The 17,834-nt window shown below is 42.6% G+C and overlaps 1 protein-coding gene across 1 annotated transcript in view; it reads right to left on the bottom strand.

Moving 5' to 3' along the window:
- Positions 1–8,058: 8,058 nt before the first annotated feature.
- The window catches only part of LOC109894293 (ras and Rab interactor 3), a 12,232-nt gene continuing 2,456 nt past the window's right edge, over positions 8,059–17,834 (bottom strand). Inside the window, exons 2-14 of the mRNA XM_031828636.1 lie at positions 17,514–17,834; positions 17,154–17,268; positions 15,476–15,548; positions 15,296–15,387; positions 13,667–14,931; positions 13,281–13,459; positions 12,920–13,074; positions 11,962–12,158; positions 10,562–10,673; positions 10,147–10,278; positions 9,811–9,974; positions 9,530–9,663; positions 8,059–9,312 (exon numbers count right to left, since the gene is read on the bottom strand). The exon at positions 17,514–17,834 is cut by the window's right edge and continues 757 nt beyond it. Of these exons, the coding sequence (XP_031684496.1) occupies positions 9,093–9,312; positions 9,530–9,663; positions 9,811–9,974; positions 10,147–10,278; positions 10,562–10,673; positions 11,962–12,158; positions 12,920–13,074; positions 13,281–13,459; positions 13,667–14,931; positions 15,296–15,387; positions 15,476–15,548; positions 17,154–17,268; positions 17,514–17,834 (3,159 nt within the window). The 3' untranslated portion in view covers positions 8,059–9,092. The remainder of the gene's footprint in view (positions 9,313–9,529; positions 9,664–9,810; positions 9,975–10,146; positions 10,279–10,561; positions 10,674–11,961; positions 12,159–12,919; positions 13,075–13,280; positions 13,460–13,666; positions 14,932–15,295; positions 15,388–15,475; positions 15,549–17,153; positions 17,269–17,513) is intronic.

Raw genomic sequence — 17,834 nt, 5'->3', positions numbered from 1 at the left:
TAGGGAGGGTGGTAGATGGTATTAGATAAAAAAAGGCCACATCTCATTGTCTCCTTTAAAAACAGACCTGAAACATCATAAACAACACCGTTGGATGGATGTCCTGTTTGGTACAATTCTTAATATAGAGACAGGAGGAATCAGAGAACGAGAGAGAGAGAGAGAGAGAGAGAGAGAGGAAGCCTGGCTTGTACCTCACAGAACATAATGATGTCTTGGGAAATCTAAAAAGTGTTTTAATCTAATAGCAGCACACATGTTGAGTCCATAACCCCGGAAGTCCTCATTCCCCGTGGTGGAATATCAGGTGGACGACATAGGGGCTAAGGGCTTGACTCAAACGGTACACAGAATACAGAATACACAAGAGTGGTGTTTGTAGCATTAATTCTGTCTACTGCCTACGCACACCTTGGAATACGGGGAAGCAGGGAGAAGCAATGCATTGGTCTCGTTAAAATTGAAGAGTCCCTTTAGACACATGTCAAATACGACAAATCACTCTCAGGAAACAAACACAGAGACACACACACACAACAGAAAACATGCACACAAAAAAAATGCGGTCTTCTCTATGTGACAACTATGACGTACCGTTTACACTTCACTTTGTAAATGGTTCCGTTAGCTATCTATTGGCCAATCAAATAAATAAATATGTCCCCAAAAAAGCCTCATGCAAAATGTACCGTTTCAACACCTACACTTATTCCTATACCTATATTTCAACATCAATGAACACCTTAGTCATAGAAGCAGAACCGGTCTGATTGATGTCCAAAGTACTGGACGTGCTCCTCTTTGTGAGACGATCAAAATGCATTTTCATACACCTGGTCTCGTTACCCAGGTGGAACTTCATTAGGTAGTCATTTAAAAATAATGGCCAGCATGGAAGGAGCTGTTTGTCAGAAGTACAGGCCCTTATACCTCCTTACCTGACGCTCATTATGGACAGACAGAGCGGAAGGAAGGAGAGGTGGAAAGAAAGACAAAGAGGGGAAGTAGGAGAGATGGGAAAATAAAAACACAGAGGGAGAGGGATAGAGAAACACAAGCGGGGAACTTTTTTCCATTTGCTTAAATCATACTTAATTAACATACATTAAGTATAATATAAATGATCTAAATTGGAACAATTGTAAATACATTTAATGCATTTAATGTCAATTTTATTTGTATTTTATTAACATTTAAGTATATTAAATACTGTACATTTAAAATGATCTAAATTGGGACACTTTTTTTGTACCTAAGTATATTCTTAGTATATTGGACAAAGAGCAAAACAAACAGACTTTGAATACACCTTAAGTACATTTGATGTATGGTTCTTATAAATTAGAAATATACTAAAATGGTATTTGAATTTGAATTCCTGTATTTTCTTTACAAAAAAAGTGTACTTATTTATGTTTTTCAAGTATACTTTTACAAGTATACTTTTACTAATGAACCACATTAGCTATTTTAATTAGCCATGTAAAGGTTACCTTGATTGACCAAGACATCTTCTCAGCCAATGTTAACATGTTCTTTACAAAGCAGTTGTGGCTGGAGCAGCAATTTTCAAGTAACTCTTTTGTGAACTGTGCACAATTTGCATTTAACACTTTAGTTGTTCACATTATGGTAATATATAATGTGTAATGTGTAATTAAAAGTGCAACATTATTCAGTTTGAAAATGAACATCAAAACATTTGAATACTGCAGAAAAGGATGCTGGGGAATATGCACATGTTTGTGCACATGCATGAAAGTATACTTAAAATATATTTTGTGGACATTGAAGTTAAATATACTTTTTTGAAAGTATACTTTAGTATTCATACCTCTTAGATTTGTAAAAAAAATTGTTACGAAGTGAGATTAAAATTGATTTAATTGTAATTTTTTTGTCAACAATCTACACAAAATAATGTCAAAGTGGAAGATTTGTATTTTTTTGTAAAGATTATTAGAAGTTAAATAACTAAAATATAGTCGTTGCTCCCTGAGTCAATACATGCTAGGAACACTGTTGTCAATGATTACGGCGGTGAGTCTTCTTGGGTAAGTATCTAAGAGCTTCACACACCTGGATTGTGCAATATTTATCCATTCTTTTTTTCATTATTCTTTCAAGCTCTGTCAAGATGTTGGTGCTCATGACTACACAGAAATGTTCAAATCTTGCCTTTGATTTTCAAGCAGATTTAAGTCAAAACTGTAACTTGGCCACATTCGCTGTCTCCTTGGTAAGCAACTCCAGTGTAGATTTGGTCTTGTGTTTGTATGTTAAAATGTCCTGCTAAAAGGTGAATTCCTCTCCCGGCGTCTGTTGTAAAGCAGACTGAAACAGGTTTCCTCAAGGATTTTGCCTGTGCTTAACGTTAACTCCATCCCGTTTCTTTTTATCCTGAAAAACTCCCCGGGATTTGCCAATGTCAAGCATAGCCATACCGTGAAGCAGCCACCACCATGCTTTAAAATAAGGTGGTAATTACACAGTAATGTGTTGTCTTGGATTTGCCCCAAACATAAGGCTTTTGCATTTAGGCCAAAAGTTTTTTGCATACAATATCTACAGTATATTTTGGAAAATGTTGATTGTGTATATTTGTATTATTACTTTCCCTCTGTCTTTTAAATCATTACTGTGGAGTCACTATAATGTTGTTGATCTATCCTCGGTTTTCTCCCATCACAGCCATTGAATTCTGTAACTGTTTTACAATCACCAATGGCCTCATGGTAACATTCCTATCATGACTCAGGATGAAACCCAGATGCAGAATCTTGAGGCAGATGGTTCAAGTCTCCGAGATTTACTGAATATACAGGGGCAAGAAACAAAAAAGAGACCATGTTAATATGCAGCATTATTAACTCAACGATATATACTTTTTTACATTGTTTGCAAACTGATATGTGACACGTATTAATGCCAAAATAACATGCAAAACAGGCTTGCTCCCCCAAAAATATTTTAAGAAATATTTTTTGAAATATTTTTGCTAAAAATGTGGTGCTGAAAACAGGTGGGGCTCTGCCCTTTGACATTACAGAGTATTTTGTGTTCATTCTTGACAACGAATGACAATTAAATCAATTTATTCCCACTTTTTAACACAGTGTGAAGAAATACGAGGGGTATGAATACTTTTGCAAGACACTGTACACTTGTAGTTTACATGATCACTGCAAAGCAGAGTTTCATTTAAAAAACGATGCTTTTTCCAAATCCAAGTGTATTTTGAATAAATACTAAATACAAATAAAGCGACTGAAGTTGAAGACCAGTTTTAATGTGTGTTTAAGTTGAATGATAGTGAACATATAGTATTTTATTATTTTATTTTATTTAACCTTTATTTAACTAGACAAGTATAGTATTCTAAAAGACTGAAAAAACTTAACATAAAGTACACTTTTAACTTTTAAAAAGTGTGTTGAAGTGTAATGATATTATATTTACAGTATACATAAGATATACTCAAAAAATACATCTCGTATTTGAAGTATATTATTTACATTTTTTTTTTTTTTTTACAGTTGAAGTCAGAAGTTTACATACACTTAGGTTGAAGTCATTAAAACTCGTTTTTCAACCACTCCACAAATTTCTTGTTAACAAACTATAGTTTTGGCAAGTCAGTTAGGACATATACTTTGTGCATGACACAAGTAATTTTCCCAACAATTGTTTACAGACAGATTGTTTCACTTATAATTCACTGTATCACAATTCCTGTGGGTCAGAAGTTTACATACACTAAGTTGACTGTGCCTTTAAACAGCTTGGAAAATTCCAGAAAATTATGTCATGGCTTTAGAACCTGCTGATAGGTGAATTAACATAATTTGTGTCAATTGGAGGTGTACCTGTGGATGTATTTCAAGGCCTACTTTCAAACCCAGTGCCTCTATGCTTGACATCATGGGAAAATCAAAAGAAATCAGCCAAGACCTCAGAAAAAAATTGGGAGCAATTTCTAAACGCCTGAAGGTACCACGTTCATCTGTACAAACAATAGTGCGCAAGTATAAACACCATGGGACCACGCAGCCGTCATACCGCTCAGGAAGGAGACGTGTTCTCTCTCTTAGAGAAGAACGTACTTTGGTGCGAAAAGTGCAAATCAATCCCAGAACAGGAAAGGACCTTGTGAAGATGCTGGAGGAAACAGGTACAAAATATCTATATCCACAGTAAAACGAGTCCTATATCGACATAACCTGAAAGGCCGCTCAGCAAGGAAGAAGCCACTGCTCCAAAACCGCCATAAATAAGCCAGACTACGGTTTGCAACTGCACATGGGGACAAAGATCATACTTTTTGGAGAAATGTCTTCTGGTCTGATGAAACAAAAATAGAACTGTTTGGCCATAATGACCATCGTTATGTTTGGAGGAAAAAGGGGGAGGCTTGCAAGCCGAAGAACACCATACCAACTGTGAAGCATGGGAGTGGCAGCATCATGTTGTGGGGGTGCTTTGCTGCAGGAGGGACTGGTGCACGTCACAAAATAGATGGCATCATGAGGATGGAAAATTATGTGGATATATAGAAGCAACATCTCAAGACATCATTCAGGAAGTTAAAGCTTGGTCGCAAATGGGTCTTCCAAATGGACAATGACCCCAAGCATACTTACAAAGTTGTGGGAAAATGGCTTAAGGACAACAAAGTCAAGGTATTGGAGTGACCATCACAAATCCCTGTCCTCAAACCTATAGAAAATTTGTGGGCAGAACTGAAAAAGTGTGGGCGAGCAAGGGGGAGATCATGACAGAAAGAGATGTGGAATGTGTAAGACTGCGAGATGTAGGGAGACCGAGGGAGGCCGAGAGAAGCAACGTGATGAGGGGTAAGTAGTAAACGAGAAGCCACCTTACAAAGACATGCTGGGGTCACGCTATTCTAAAACCTCCTTCCAGTGTCATCGTGTCAAGCAGAGCAGGGCTAAGATAGTGTCATTGCTACAGAAGTAAGTAAGGGCACAAGAAAATGTAGTCCCGAAAAAGAGAGAAGAGGAAAAAGGGAAAGAAGAAGTGAGGTGCGTTTGACTCACCTCGTTTCAACGCACTCTTATGACGCTCACATAGCCTTAACCTCAACCTCTTTCTCACTGGTCTCTCTTTTTCTTCCCCTTTTTATCGCCCAGGATCATTTCGCTGTCAGCTTCTCGGTGCTGTCTCCTTACTGTTGTTAGCTTCATCCAATCAAATGCAAGTATACATTTCCAAATGGAGAACAACATCAAGACACTCCGTGGCATTGCATAATACCAGTTCAATGATTCTGAAACCATGTCATCTCTAAACCTCTGTGTTGCATTGCAAAGAGGGTCCAAACAAAGAACTAACATATTGCATCATCGCCTTGTACACTTTATGCAAATAGAGATTCAACCAGTGGAAATGACGTCAGTGTGCTGCTAACAGCACAGCTTCCTCCACTGTCCCTGCCTCTGCTCGTACCAACCAATTAAGCTAAAAAAAAAAAAAGTTTTAATTTGATAGTTCCATTGTCGACATTTCAAGCTAGATGTGGAGTGAGCTTTCGGTATGTTCTTAAAGCTAAAATCCATAGTTGCTACATCCATTTTTGGAATTTGAATCCATGATATTATACCCATTGATTCTTGAAGAATATAACGTATAAATGCTTCATGAGCTTAGATCGATTGTCAAACCCCATCAGAACCCTATGTAGAAGCTTGTTTTACTCCATTGGTTATAAACACTGTAAATGTAAACAAACACTGTGTAGCCTCAAAACATGGTTACAACTATACTTGTGACATCATGGATGGTCAGTCCTTGCAGATTACCGACCATTTCGAATCCCACCATACCTTCTCCGCTATGCAATCTGGTTTCAGAGCTGGTTATGGGTGCACCTCAGCCACGCTCAAGGTCCTAAACGATATCTTAACCGCCATCGATAAGAAACAATACTGTGCAGCTGTATTCATTGACCTGGCCAAGGCTTTCGACTCTGAAGCCTTGGTTTCTCAAATGATTGCCTCGCCTGGTTCACCAACTACTTCTCTGATAGAGTTCAGTGTGTCAAATCGGAGGGCCTGTTGTCCGGGCCTCTGGCAGTCTCTATGGGGGTGCCACAGGGTTCAATTCTTGGACCGACTCGCTTCTCTGTATACATCAATGATGTCGCTCTTGCTGCTGGTGTGTCTCTGATCCACCTCTACGCAGATGAGACCATTCTGTATACTTCTGGCCCTTCTTTGGACACTGTGTTAACAACCCTCCAGACGAGCTTCAATGCCATACAACTCTCCTTCTGTGGCCTTCAATTGCTCTTAAAGTCAAACTAAATGCATGCTCTTCAACCCATCGCTGCCTGCACCTGCCCGCCCGTCCAACATCACTACTCTGGACGGTTCTGACTTAGAATATGTGGACAACTACAAATACATAGGTGTCTGGTTAGACTGTAAAACTCTCCTTCTAGACTCACATCAAACATCTTCAATCCAAAGTTAAATCTAGAATTGGCTTCCTATTTCACAACAAAGCATCCTTCACTCATGCTGCCAAACATACCCTTGTAAAACTGACCATCCTACTGATCCTCGACTTCGGCCATGTCATTTACAAAATAGCCTCCAATACACTACTAAATCAATTGGATGCAGTCTATCACAGTGCCATCCGTTTTGTCACCAAAGCCCCATATACTACCCACCACTGCGACCTGTACGCTCTCGTTGGCTGGCCCTCGCTTTATACTCGTCGCCAAACCCACTGGCTCCAGGTCATCTACAAGACCCTGCTAGGTAAAGTCCCCCCTTATCTCAGCTCGCTGGTCACCATAGCAGCACCCACCTGTAGCATGCACTCCAGCAGGTATATCTCTCTGGTCACCCCCAAAACCAATTCTTCCTTTGGCCGCCTCTCCTTCCAGTTCTCTGCTGCCAATGACTGGAACGAACTACAAAAATCTCTGAAACTGGAAACACTTAGCTCCCTCACTAACTCTAAGCACCAGCTGTCAGAGCAGCTCACAGATTACTGCACCTGTACATAGCCCATCTATAATTTAGCCCAAACAACTACCTCTCCTCCTACTGTATTTATTTATTTTGCTCCTTTGCACCCCATTATTTCTATCTCTACTTTGCACATTCTTCCACTGCAAATCTACCATTCCAGTGTTTTACTTGCTATATTGTATTTACTTCGCCACCATGGCCTTTTTTTGCCTTTACCTCCCTTATCTCACCTCATTTGCTCACATTGTATATAGACTTATTTTTCTACTGTATTATTGACTGTATGCTTGTTTTACTCCATGTGTAACTCTGTGTTGTTGTATGTGTCGAACTGCTTTGCAGGTCGCAATTGTAAATGAGAACTTGTTCTCAACTTGCCTACCTTGTTAAATAAAGGTGAAATAAAAACAATTTAAAAAATCCATATCTCTGCCTATGAATTTGAGAGTGGTTACATTTCTCCAGTCCCATCCCTCAGCTTGTTAGCAAAACAGAGGCGGGGTGGCGCTTTGTTATTGTTTCAATTAAGGACTCTGTTACGTGTGCAAACTGATAACCTCTTAGACGTCATCTCGCGTACTCTCCATCTCCCTCTCTCCTCATCTCTCCATCTCCCTCTCTCCTCATCTCTCCCCCTCTTTATCTCTCCCGCTCTCCATCTGACATACAGACAACACACCCCCTCATTTCTTTGTACCCCCAAAACGTCATAGACAGAAAGACATCACACATACACTCACCAACACAAATAACCTGATATATCCTTGTCCTGTCTCCTTTTGTAAGACAATATTTCACTTCATTCTGATTTTTTAGGAAAGCAAGCCAATATGACATAATTTTCCACAGACTTCTACGCGGGTAAATTAGGGATTTTGTTATTCAGTGTGTGGATTAATTCTATTGATACCACATTGGAATTTCTGAAAGGATCAAAAAATGTGTATCCAGCATTTCTTCTCCGGATACGTCCACATGAAACAGTTCGCATACGAAAAACGACACAATTCACTTATCAAATGTGAGAAACAATAAAAGAGACACACTATATAAAGTAATGGTGACAGTTTAATTAATTACAGTATAATATGGCTTAGCACCATTAACCAATGTAAACCATGAGTGCCTGGTAGACTTAAGGGAATTGCGTTTGACCTTAATGGATGGTATTGTAACAGATACCTTCTAGAATGAGACATCAAAGGTTCTTTCAGGACATTGATGAAACCTATCCACAGCACAGCTGCAAGAGTATACAAATCCAGCAGAGCAAATACGGATATACAGAGAATAGCAGTCTTTCTTGAGCATATAAACCCACTCAGATAATATTGGCAAGGATATTGTCATGCAAAATTCAATTAGCTAAACCATTGAACAGCTCATTGTCTGTCGGAACTGTTGAAGAAGCGTAAAGTCGGTTAAATATGAAAATGAACACCGACCAGACAGGATACATGGTCGGCCCAAATTAGACCCTATTCCCTACATCCCTACATACATATTCTCTACATAGTGCCCTTAATGGTCCCCCGGTCAAAAGTAGTGCACTACTAGGGAATAGGGAATAGGGTGCCATTTGGGATGCAAGCCGAGTCTCCTTGTCCTGATCCTTTATCTTTTAATTATCCATGCCATTGTACCCTTTCAAACTAGAGGAGGACAATATCCCTTTATCGCTGCAGCTTTGGTCAACCTTGCAGGGACTCACTGAGCAAGATGAGTCAGCGCAGAAGTCATACAGAAGCCAGAGTAATCTTGAGTGAAATTTAGACCTGAGGTCCTAGGTGTGGTGATGGTTCTCTTCTTTCACAAAGTCTCCACATGTTCTCAAACCTGAAGATGGTATTTTTATTGAAGATTGTATGGTTTGGCAGAACTATCATGTCCATCTTGGACTTGAGTCCATTTTGCTCCACTAAAGAAAAAAAATCCATGTCTCGTTTAAAATGTCTGTTGTGGTTGAGGAGGATGCCATTGCATTCCCTTGAGCAGCTCCTCAATCATTTGAGCTTCGTCTAGGCCATGCATGCACGCACCACACACACACACACACACACACACACACACACACACACACACACCTTAATATCATATCTCGATCAGACTCTTCTCCTCGTCAGGCTCTGTCTCCTCTGTGGGCGCTGGCTCGTCACTCTCTGCCTCCTGCCCTTCCGACTCTGTCCTTCCAGGCCGGTAGACAAAATGGTACTCCTTGCGGGGCTCACTGTGGTGGAAACTAGACTTGATGGTGAGGGGGGACTCCCCCGGGGCCAGGAGCTGGTAGTGGCCCTCAACTAGTACACTCAGGCTGTGGAATAGAATAGAATAAAATAGAATCGATACTTTATTGTCCATTTTGTGAGAAAGGTAAATGTGTCTTTCGCCTACATCAACCATCCCAAAAGCATACACATACACTATTGACAGGCACAGTGTCAGCCGCAGAGCAGCATGCCTGGATGGAGAATGAGACGTTTTTAGGGGTTAAATGCCTTGCTCAAGGGCACAACGGCAGGAGATTGTACCTGTAGAACTCTGGCTCCAGCACCTCGAACTTGTCAGCACACTGGGCACACAGGTCCTGGGCCGTGGTTGTGGGGAGAACTCCCAGGGTCTTAGTGTTAGACCCCGCCTCCAGGAACGACACATTGATGAAGTCCTGGAATGGGAGCAGAGCAAAAAGCGGGAGGACATCAGATGTCATAGGAACATTGTTTTCAAAGAATAATCATATAGTCATAACTATCCAATATCCCAATACTGCAGTGACATATTGTATTGTAATCATGTGGTGGTCCAAAATGACCTGTACATATGAGCGTGACACCCGAGCCTTGTTCAGGGTGCGTCTCTTCTCCCAGCGGTGGATAGAGTCCTGGATCTCCAGACTGAGCTGCTGTGTCACTGCCTGCTTGTCATAGTTCTTTATGTGCTCCAAGGCTCCATACGTGGTCGTCAGGTAGTAGGAGCCTGGTGACACACACACAAAATATAGTCACCATTAACAGTTGTACTATCTGTGTGTTTGAGTACAGCAGTTGGTATGAGTGTGTCCGCATGTGTGCTTGCGTGTGGTCTGTGTGTGTATGTGATCTTGTCTGCACCTATGTGTGCGTGTGTATGGCATTTCGTTTCTCCCTACCTTCTCCTAGCTGCAGTGCAGGGTCCATCAGCTCCATCATGTACTCTACGTCCAGTAGCAGGAAAGCCATGTTGCTCCTGGCCAGGACGTACATCAGCACTGGCAGGAAGTCATCTACACCAAAGGCTTTTCCTGTTGGCAAGTCAACCGCCATCCCAATCAGTTCACGTGACAGTCAGGTATTTGTAAATGTTGGTGTCGTCAGGCAGTAATGATCGCTCATCATCAACTTCAATCTGCACTCTTATACTAGCCTTGATTTCCATGCTTCCTAACGTTCCATTGGAGGTAGTCGAGGAAATAAGCAAGACTTGGAAGGATGGCATTGTGAGACTACTGTTACACTAGCAAACATGACAAAGATCATTATAATTGAACCACCTAAATCTACCCGGCAACAAAGACAGTGCCTCACCTGGGCAGCCTATAGACATGGACTCATAGATGATCTTGCAGGTCTTGAGGAGCAGATCAATCTTCTTCTGAGGGGAGTACTCAAGGTGGAGGGTCATCAGCTTCAACTGGATCTAAGATAGATAGATAGATAGATAGATAGATAGATAGATAGATAGATAGATAGATAGATAGATAGATAGATAGATAGATAGATAGATAGATAGATAGATAGATAGATAGATAGATAGATAGATAGATAGATAGATAGATAGATAGATAGATAGATAGATAGATAGATAGATAGATAGATAGATAGATAGATAGATAGATAGATAGATAGATAGATAGAATATAGATAGATAGATAGATAGATAGATAGATAGATAGATAGATAGATAGATAGATAGATAGATAGATAGATAGATAGATAGATAGATAGATAGATAGATAGATAGATAGATAGATAGATAGATAGATAGATAGATAGATAGATAGATAGATAGATAGATAGATAGATAGATAGATAGATAGATAGATAGATAGATAGATAGATAGATAGATAGATAGATAGATAGATAGATAGATAGATAGATAGATTTTTGCACATTTTGTTGTGTTACAAAGTGGGATTGAAATAGATTTTTAGCTGCAATATGTAACTTTTTGAGCTACCTGACCAAATTTACATAGAAATGTGTGTAATAGATATGTCATTCTGATTGAAAGCAAGTCTAAGAAGTGGTAGATCTGTTCTATGTGGGGCTATTTTTATGCTTCCCTTTCTTAAGTTTTTGTACACCAGCTTCAAACATCTGAAAATACAATATTTTGGTTATGGAAAATATATTTCACAGCGGTTTAGATGGTACAATGATTCTCTACACTATACTTGTCACATATACTGAAATTAAGAGAACTATTCAAATTTTAGCCATGATCCCCAACACCTTGACAGAGCTTGATTTTTTTGGTTTAAGAATAATGGGCAAATATTGCACAATCCAGGTGTGCAAAGCTCTTAGGGACTTACCCAAGAAGACTCACGGCTGTAATCACTGCCAAAGGTGATTCTAACATGTATCAACTCAGGCGTGAATACTTATCTAATCAAGGTATATTCGTGTTTTAGTTTATATTCATAATTCACTTCCACTTTGACTTTACAGAGTATTTTGTATAGATCACAAATAAATCAATTTGAATCCCACTTTGTAGCACAATAAAATGTGAAGAAATCCAAGGGGGGTGAATACTTATGATACCCAGTATAGATTGGTACTTTATTAATCCCAGAGGGGAAATCCACATCGGACAAAAACACACAAGACAAATAGCCAGGAGCCATAGAAAGTGATCAAGGGGTCAAAGCAATACACTGCACAGAGAATCATGTGCCGTTTCAGATGCAGCCCTGTCTACCTTCTCCATGACAGGGATCTCTGGAACACTGGTGGTGACCCCCAGATCTGTGGTGGTGGTGCCCAGGACCACACTCTGGTTCTCCTTCAGCCTCTTCAGAGAGCCCCCCCTGGAGTGGATGTCCTTCAGGCCGGAGTAGACAGCCTCCCGCAGAGGCTTCAGCACAGCCTTACACAGAGCAGCCTCCATAATCCCCTCTGGAGAGGTACAAGACCAACAAAAACCCAGGTTAGAAATCATTGGGGAGAGAGCATGTTGCAGCCACAGTTAGTCTTCTGTGCAGTGCAAAGAGTAAAGGAGGAAACTCGAATGTGGCTACTCAATGCTGCTGGTTATTATACCCTCTACGCAAATACGGAAGCCGATTAATTAAAGTGTTTTTGGAACTATTGTCATTTTGCCTGCAGTTATACTGTAGTTCTTTCTGGGGGTGAAAAATCGATCCAAATGGTTATTAATTCAGTATGAATATTATCCTCCCTTTAATATATATTGTATTCTGTATGTTACACTGTGTAAGAAAACCTGACATTCAGCATTTCATGCTGGAGGCAAAATAAGTTGTATCTCAAAGGGGACTTCTTGTATACTGGCAACCCAGTTAAGCCATCAAATGTCAACGGTGACAACCCTCACTAACAACGATGTCTTCTGTCCCTGTTGTAATTTGATAGGTGCCACTACAAAGTCTAATTTACCACGCACAAAGAGAAGACTGGTAATGACAACTGCCTCCTGTCTGACAGGGAATAATGGGAACATAATGGGAACATTTTTGCCAAAAATCTTCAAATGAACATACCCACCATATCCAGTGTCCAACAGGACAATTAAAGTAAGGAACAAGTGGAACTTTAACCGTGTAAGGAATGGAGGAATGGAGTGGAGTCTTTAACGCTAGGTATTGACAGATGAATGTTGAGTATATCGAGGGGGAATTATGTAAGTAAGCAGGTACCTAGTTTGTCCTCTGTGTAGACGTTGGGCTCCAGGAGGTTCTGCAGCTCAGTGCTCTGGATGAGGTAACTCTTCAGCTGGGTCATCATCTGCCTGATCTCCTGCAGCAGCTCAGTGCTGGAGCTGTGCTTCCCCATGGTCTCCAGAATGTACACCCTGGGATAGATTCACTAATAAGTCGATCGAGGGTTTCTGAAGTGATCTTTATTTTGTGCCAATTTAAGGGACATTTTCCGTGGCTGGACAGAGATAAGAGTTGAAATGAACAAGATTCTGCTTTGAATGAAAATATGTTCGGCCCTAATCAGCCCATCAACTAAGCGATTCTAAAAAAAAAAATATTGTGTTGAACTGGTCCCTACCTGTAATCCTTCACCAGGTTCCCGAAGTAGGAGCTCCCATCCCGGGACAGTTCCACCATCCTCTTCTGCAGCTTGTGGTCAGCGCTCATGAAGTTGGTGAACACACTGGAGAAGTTGACCATGGAGAGGCGTTGCTTGGCACGGTCCAGCATGATGGTCGGGGTCCTTTTCATTGACACCTGGGGTTTGTTGGTTTTTCAATGATAAGTACTTTATTTTACAGGAAAATGTCGTGCAAATTCTCATACAGTAAGACAGCAACAGCAGCAAGTGAAGATTGTGCTTAGGATCATGTTAGTTACACAGCTGAGCTGCATAATAATGTTAAATGAGACTTCCTTGGGAAATAAAGGTTGAAAATAAATCAATGAAATGAATATATATACTTTGGTATTGTTGGTCCCAACGGCCCCTCCAGCCTGACTGGCCACCGTGTCGGCCTCCTCCTCTGTGCTGCTGGTAGAGTAAGAGTCATGGTCCAGTGCAGGGAGGGCCGCGCCACCATCAGGGGCGTACAGGGACACATCTGCCCCCCTGGCCTCCCTCACCTCCCCCTCAGCGATGGAAATGGCCCTCCGGGCTGGCAAGGGGATGCTGGAGGTCTGGGGGGTGTCTGATGACGCATTGATTGAAATAAGTCCTCCACCTATCACGTCTGGGGAGAAAGTTGTAGTGGGCGTGGCCTGGGAGGGCTTATTCTTTCTGGGAGGCGGGACTGGCGGTGCGGCCCTCTTCGTCAGAGGGGCTGGTGCAGCCACGCTAACAGCGTCACTGCTGTTTGAGGTCTCTGATGTCCCTTGCCTCTGCAGTGTCTCTGTCTCACCAGCATAGGGCTCCACTCTTAACTCCTTCTTCTCCTCTACCATGTTGGTGGTGCCGTCGATGCACACCAGTGAAGCAACAGGCACTGTGCCAACACTGCCCTCCTCCTTCATCTTCCTCTTTGAGGGTGTGGTGACGGTCAGGGGGCCTCCTTCTGGCTGGGGCGGCTCCTGTCCTGGGGGTGGGGGACGCTTCTCTGAGGGCATCCGCCGTAGGGGCACAAGTGGTATCCTGTGTGGGGGTGGCCGGGGTGCTGGGTGCTGATGTCTAGCTGTTGCTCCGTGTGGTGACAGATGCTGTTGTGGCTGAGTAGCTGCTTCTGAGTCAGTGGCTGTAACTGACACCTCTCTCTCTGAGAAAAGCTGAGAAGCAGCTCTCTCTCCCTCCCCACTGCCTTTGCTGCTGTTTCCTTCTCCTTTCTGCCCTAACTTGGTTGTAACTCTAAGAGGTGTGGGGGGTGAGCGTGGGGAGGGGGAATCAGACGTCCCTCTGTTCCCATGCTTGGCCCCCTGTGACAGTAACAATCCCTCAGGGGCATTAGGGGGTCGGGGTGGGGGGCGTTTGAATTTGGGGGGTACTTGCCCCTGCCCTTGGCCTGGGGTGTTCAGGCTCTGGCTCCTGAGGATGGGAGCAACGACGGGAGTGGAGGCCTCCAGGCTGCTGCAATACTCCTCAATGAAGACGGGGTTAACGTACCACAGCCGCTCGTTACCGGTCCCAGCAGACAGATGGATCTCACACGAAGAGCTGTGACCCCGGCCCTGATCTACTGGTGTGTCCCTTTGTCCTGGCTCCTCAGAGGAACTGTTCAGCTGAGAGCCCCAGAAATCTGACAGGAGAAACTGACAATTACCCATCACACTATCACTAGAGAGCTGAACCCCAAACGGACAGTTCCATCATTAGATATTCATGTTACTCTTATGTTCATGTTACTCTTATGTTCAAAATATGCTGGATCTTTGTTGAATCTGGAGGGTTGTGTTGTGTGGCTATTAAAGGAGGAAGCTTGCCTTAATATATTCAGTACAGGACACTTCACTGTCTGAACATCCGCTCACTCACACATCAACACGGTTGTCACACTTCCTCTCTATTTCACCAAAAGGCTCCGACACTTTTATTTTTGCCTTACCGTGAGATAATGTGCCCCTACCCCATAGACACACCAAAGGAAGATACATTCAAAGTACCTGAGCCTAACGTCGATATCGTCTCTATATCTTCATACTTGGTTGCCTGGACGATGACCTCAGGCAACCTCAGAGTGAAGGGGAGAATATCCCTGGAAGAGAATTCATGATTATTCATTTAGAACAAGTGAATATTTTGAGTGCCAGGCTGTAGGATATGAAGTATCAGTCTTGTCTTACCGGCTGACACAGTAGAAGGAGATGAGTTTGAAGATGGTGTCAAAGACCAGGACAGACCCTTCCAGGTAGATCACTGTTATGGGATGGAAAGGGTGGTATAACGCAAAACTGTATCAATATTGACACTGTATCAATACTGATATTAGATACTGATAGTGTGTAATTCTGAAGCAACTGACAGTCATGCTTGTATACATGTCTAATTGATGGGTGGTCCTTTGGGATCAAACGACACACCCTATCCTGGCATTGCAAGCGCCATGCCGTTCCAACTGAGCCACAGAGGATCACTCTACATCAACAATGATCCCTTAATCATGTAGTAGGGACAGATTGGGCTTGCACACATGCTCTCTCTCTCTCTCTCTCTCTCTCTCTCTCTCTCTCTCTCTCTCTCTCTTCTCTCTCTCCTCTCTCTCTCTCTCTCTCTCTCTCTCTCTCTTCTTCTCTCTCTCTCTCCTCTCTCTCTCTCTCTCTCTCTCTCTCTCTCTCTCTCTTCCTCTCCTCTCTCTCTCTCTCTCTCTCTCTCTCTCTCTCTCTCTCTCTCTCTCTCTCTCTCTCTCTCTCCCCCTCTCTCTCTCTCTTCATATCGTGCATAACTATACTATGATAAATATCAATGTGCAAAGTGGAAACTTAAACCCATCCAAGCCACAGACAATAACTATTTATAGAGGGGAGAAAACTTTTGAAAGTTGACAGAGATGAGTAGCTAACAGCCTTTGTTACAAGCACTTCCCAATCCTAGGCCAACACATTTACTGGACGTAGCTGCAAGGACGTGCATTTCATGCACTCCTTGACAAATATAGATTCTGAACATGCAGATATTGTTTATACTGGATACTTTACATATCTGGACATCTCTCTCTCACACACACACACCTACCTGGACTCAGGGGTAGACGTAACATAGTAAACGTAAATCGGGACATTCCAATTATACTGTATGTTGCATTTTGTATGGTATGTATTATGGATTAGGGTTAGGGGTTAGGGTCAGGGTTAGGGTTAGTTAAGTTTTGTATGGTTATATAAGACAGAAGGTTATGTTGTCTAGTCTATGAGACCAGGCTGCACACACACACACAAACACACACACACACCTCCCGACACTGCGGCCGGGGTCTGGTGAGCTCAGAGTGCCAGGAAGTCCTGTACTGTCGACATACAGCCCAGACGAGCAGGGGACAGGAAGTTAGTACCCTCACCCTCCCCTCTCCACCACAGAAGTCACACATGTCACATAGAGCAGCTGTAATAATGTGTTCTGTGTGTGGATGGATGGTCAAGCATCATGTGTTCTGTGTGTGTGGATGGATGGATGGATGGATGGATGGCCTAGCTTCATGTGTTCTGTGTGTGGATGGATGGATGGCCTAGCATCATGTGTTCTGTGTGTGTGGATGGATGGGCTAGCATCATGTGTTCTGTGTGTGTGTGGATGGATGGGCTAGCATCATGTGTTCTGTGTGTGTGGATGGATGGGGTAGCAGGACCAAGGGCTTTAACACTGATATTCCCCGTATCTATTTACCACTGACTGTTCACTAGGGTTTGAGGACAGGACACAAACAGATCCCCTTTGAGTGGGAAACTGTGAAGGCTTAGGGTTAGAACAAAGTTATTACAAAGTGCATTACAACATTATAGACCCATCTCTAGGTAGGATACTCACATGACTTCTCCTCTTTAACCAGAATGTCCTGGACCTGAAGCTCCCCCTGCTGGTTAGACACACGTACTGACAGAACCATGGCCTTCTGGTCCGGGCTTTTGCGCACTAAAAAGATCTGGGTGCACAAAGTCACGCTATCAATATCATAAGGAAATATCTCTACAATGATATTTGTTTTGTCAGAAAACGATGTCTGGCCCTTCATGTGTTTGTGTGTGTGTATGTATTTGACGTCTATGTTTGCATGTCTATGAAAGGGTGTTTGAGTAATAAATTAATCCAAATTTGAGGCTCATTATCCTCAGACAGTAACAACATGTGCCTGTGTGTTTGCGTAAATAGAATTTCTCTGTCACTCACCCCAGGAGTTTCTTTCTTCAGTATAAGTGAGGATTTCTCCTGGGCCATGGCTAACTGCAACCACACAGGACATGTTTTGATCAGCTTCTCCAGGATACTGATGCTAGGTGGTGGGGCTGTGGCTGTGGCTGGGGTTGGGGCTGGTGCTGAGGAGGGCTTAGCTGAAAGAGGGACTAGCGGGGTGGGGAGAGGGGGAGACGAGGGCTTGGTAGATGGAAGAGGGGGTCTGGGGAGAGCAGGGGAGGATGGCTTCGCTATCGAGTGAGGGTGAGGAACAGGGGGTCTCGGCTGGGATGGACCGGAGAGTTTTCGAGTTGCTGA

This window comes from Oncorhynchus kisutch, linkage group LG7 (assembly GCF_002021735.2).
Source record: "Oncorhynchus kisutch isolate 150728-3 linkage group LG7, Okis_V2, whole genome shotgun sequence".
Lineage (NCBI taxonomy): Eukaryota > Metazoa > Chordata > Actinopteri > Salmoniformes > Salmonidae > Oncorhynchus > Oncorhynchus kisutch.
This window is presented reverse-complemented; position numbering and strand designations above follow the sequence as displayed.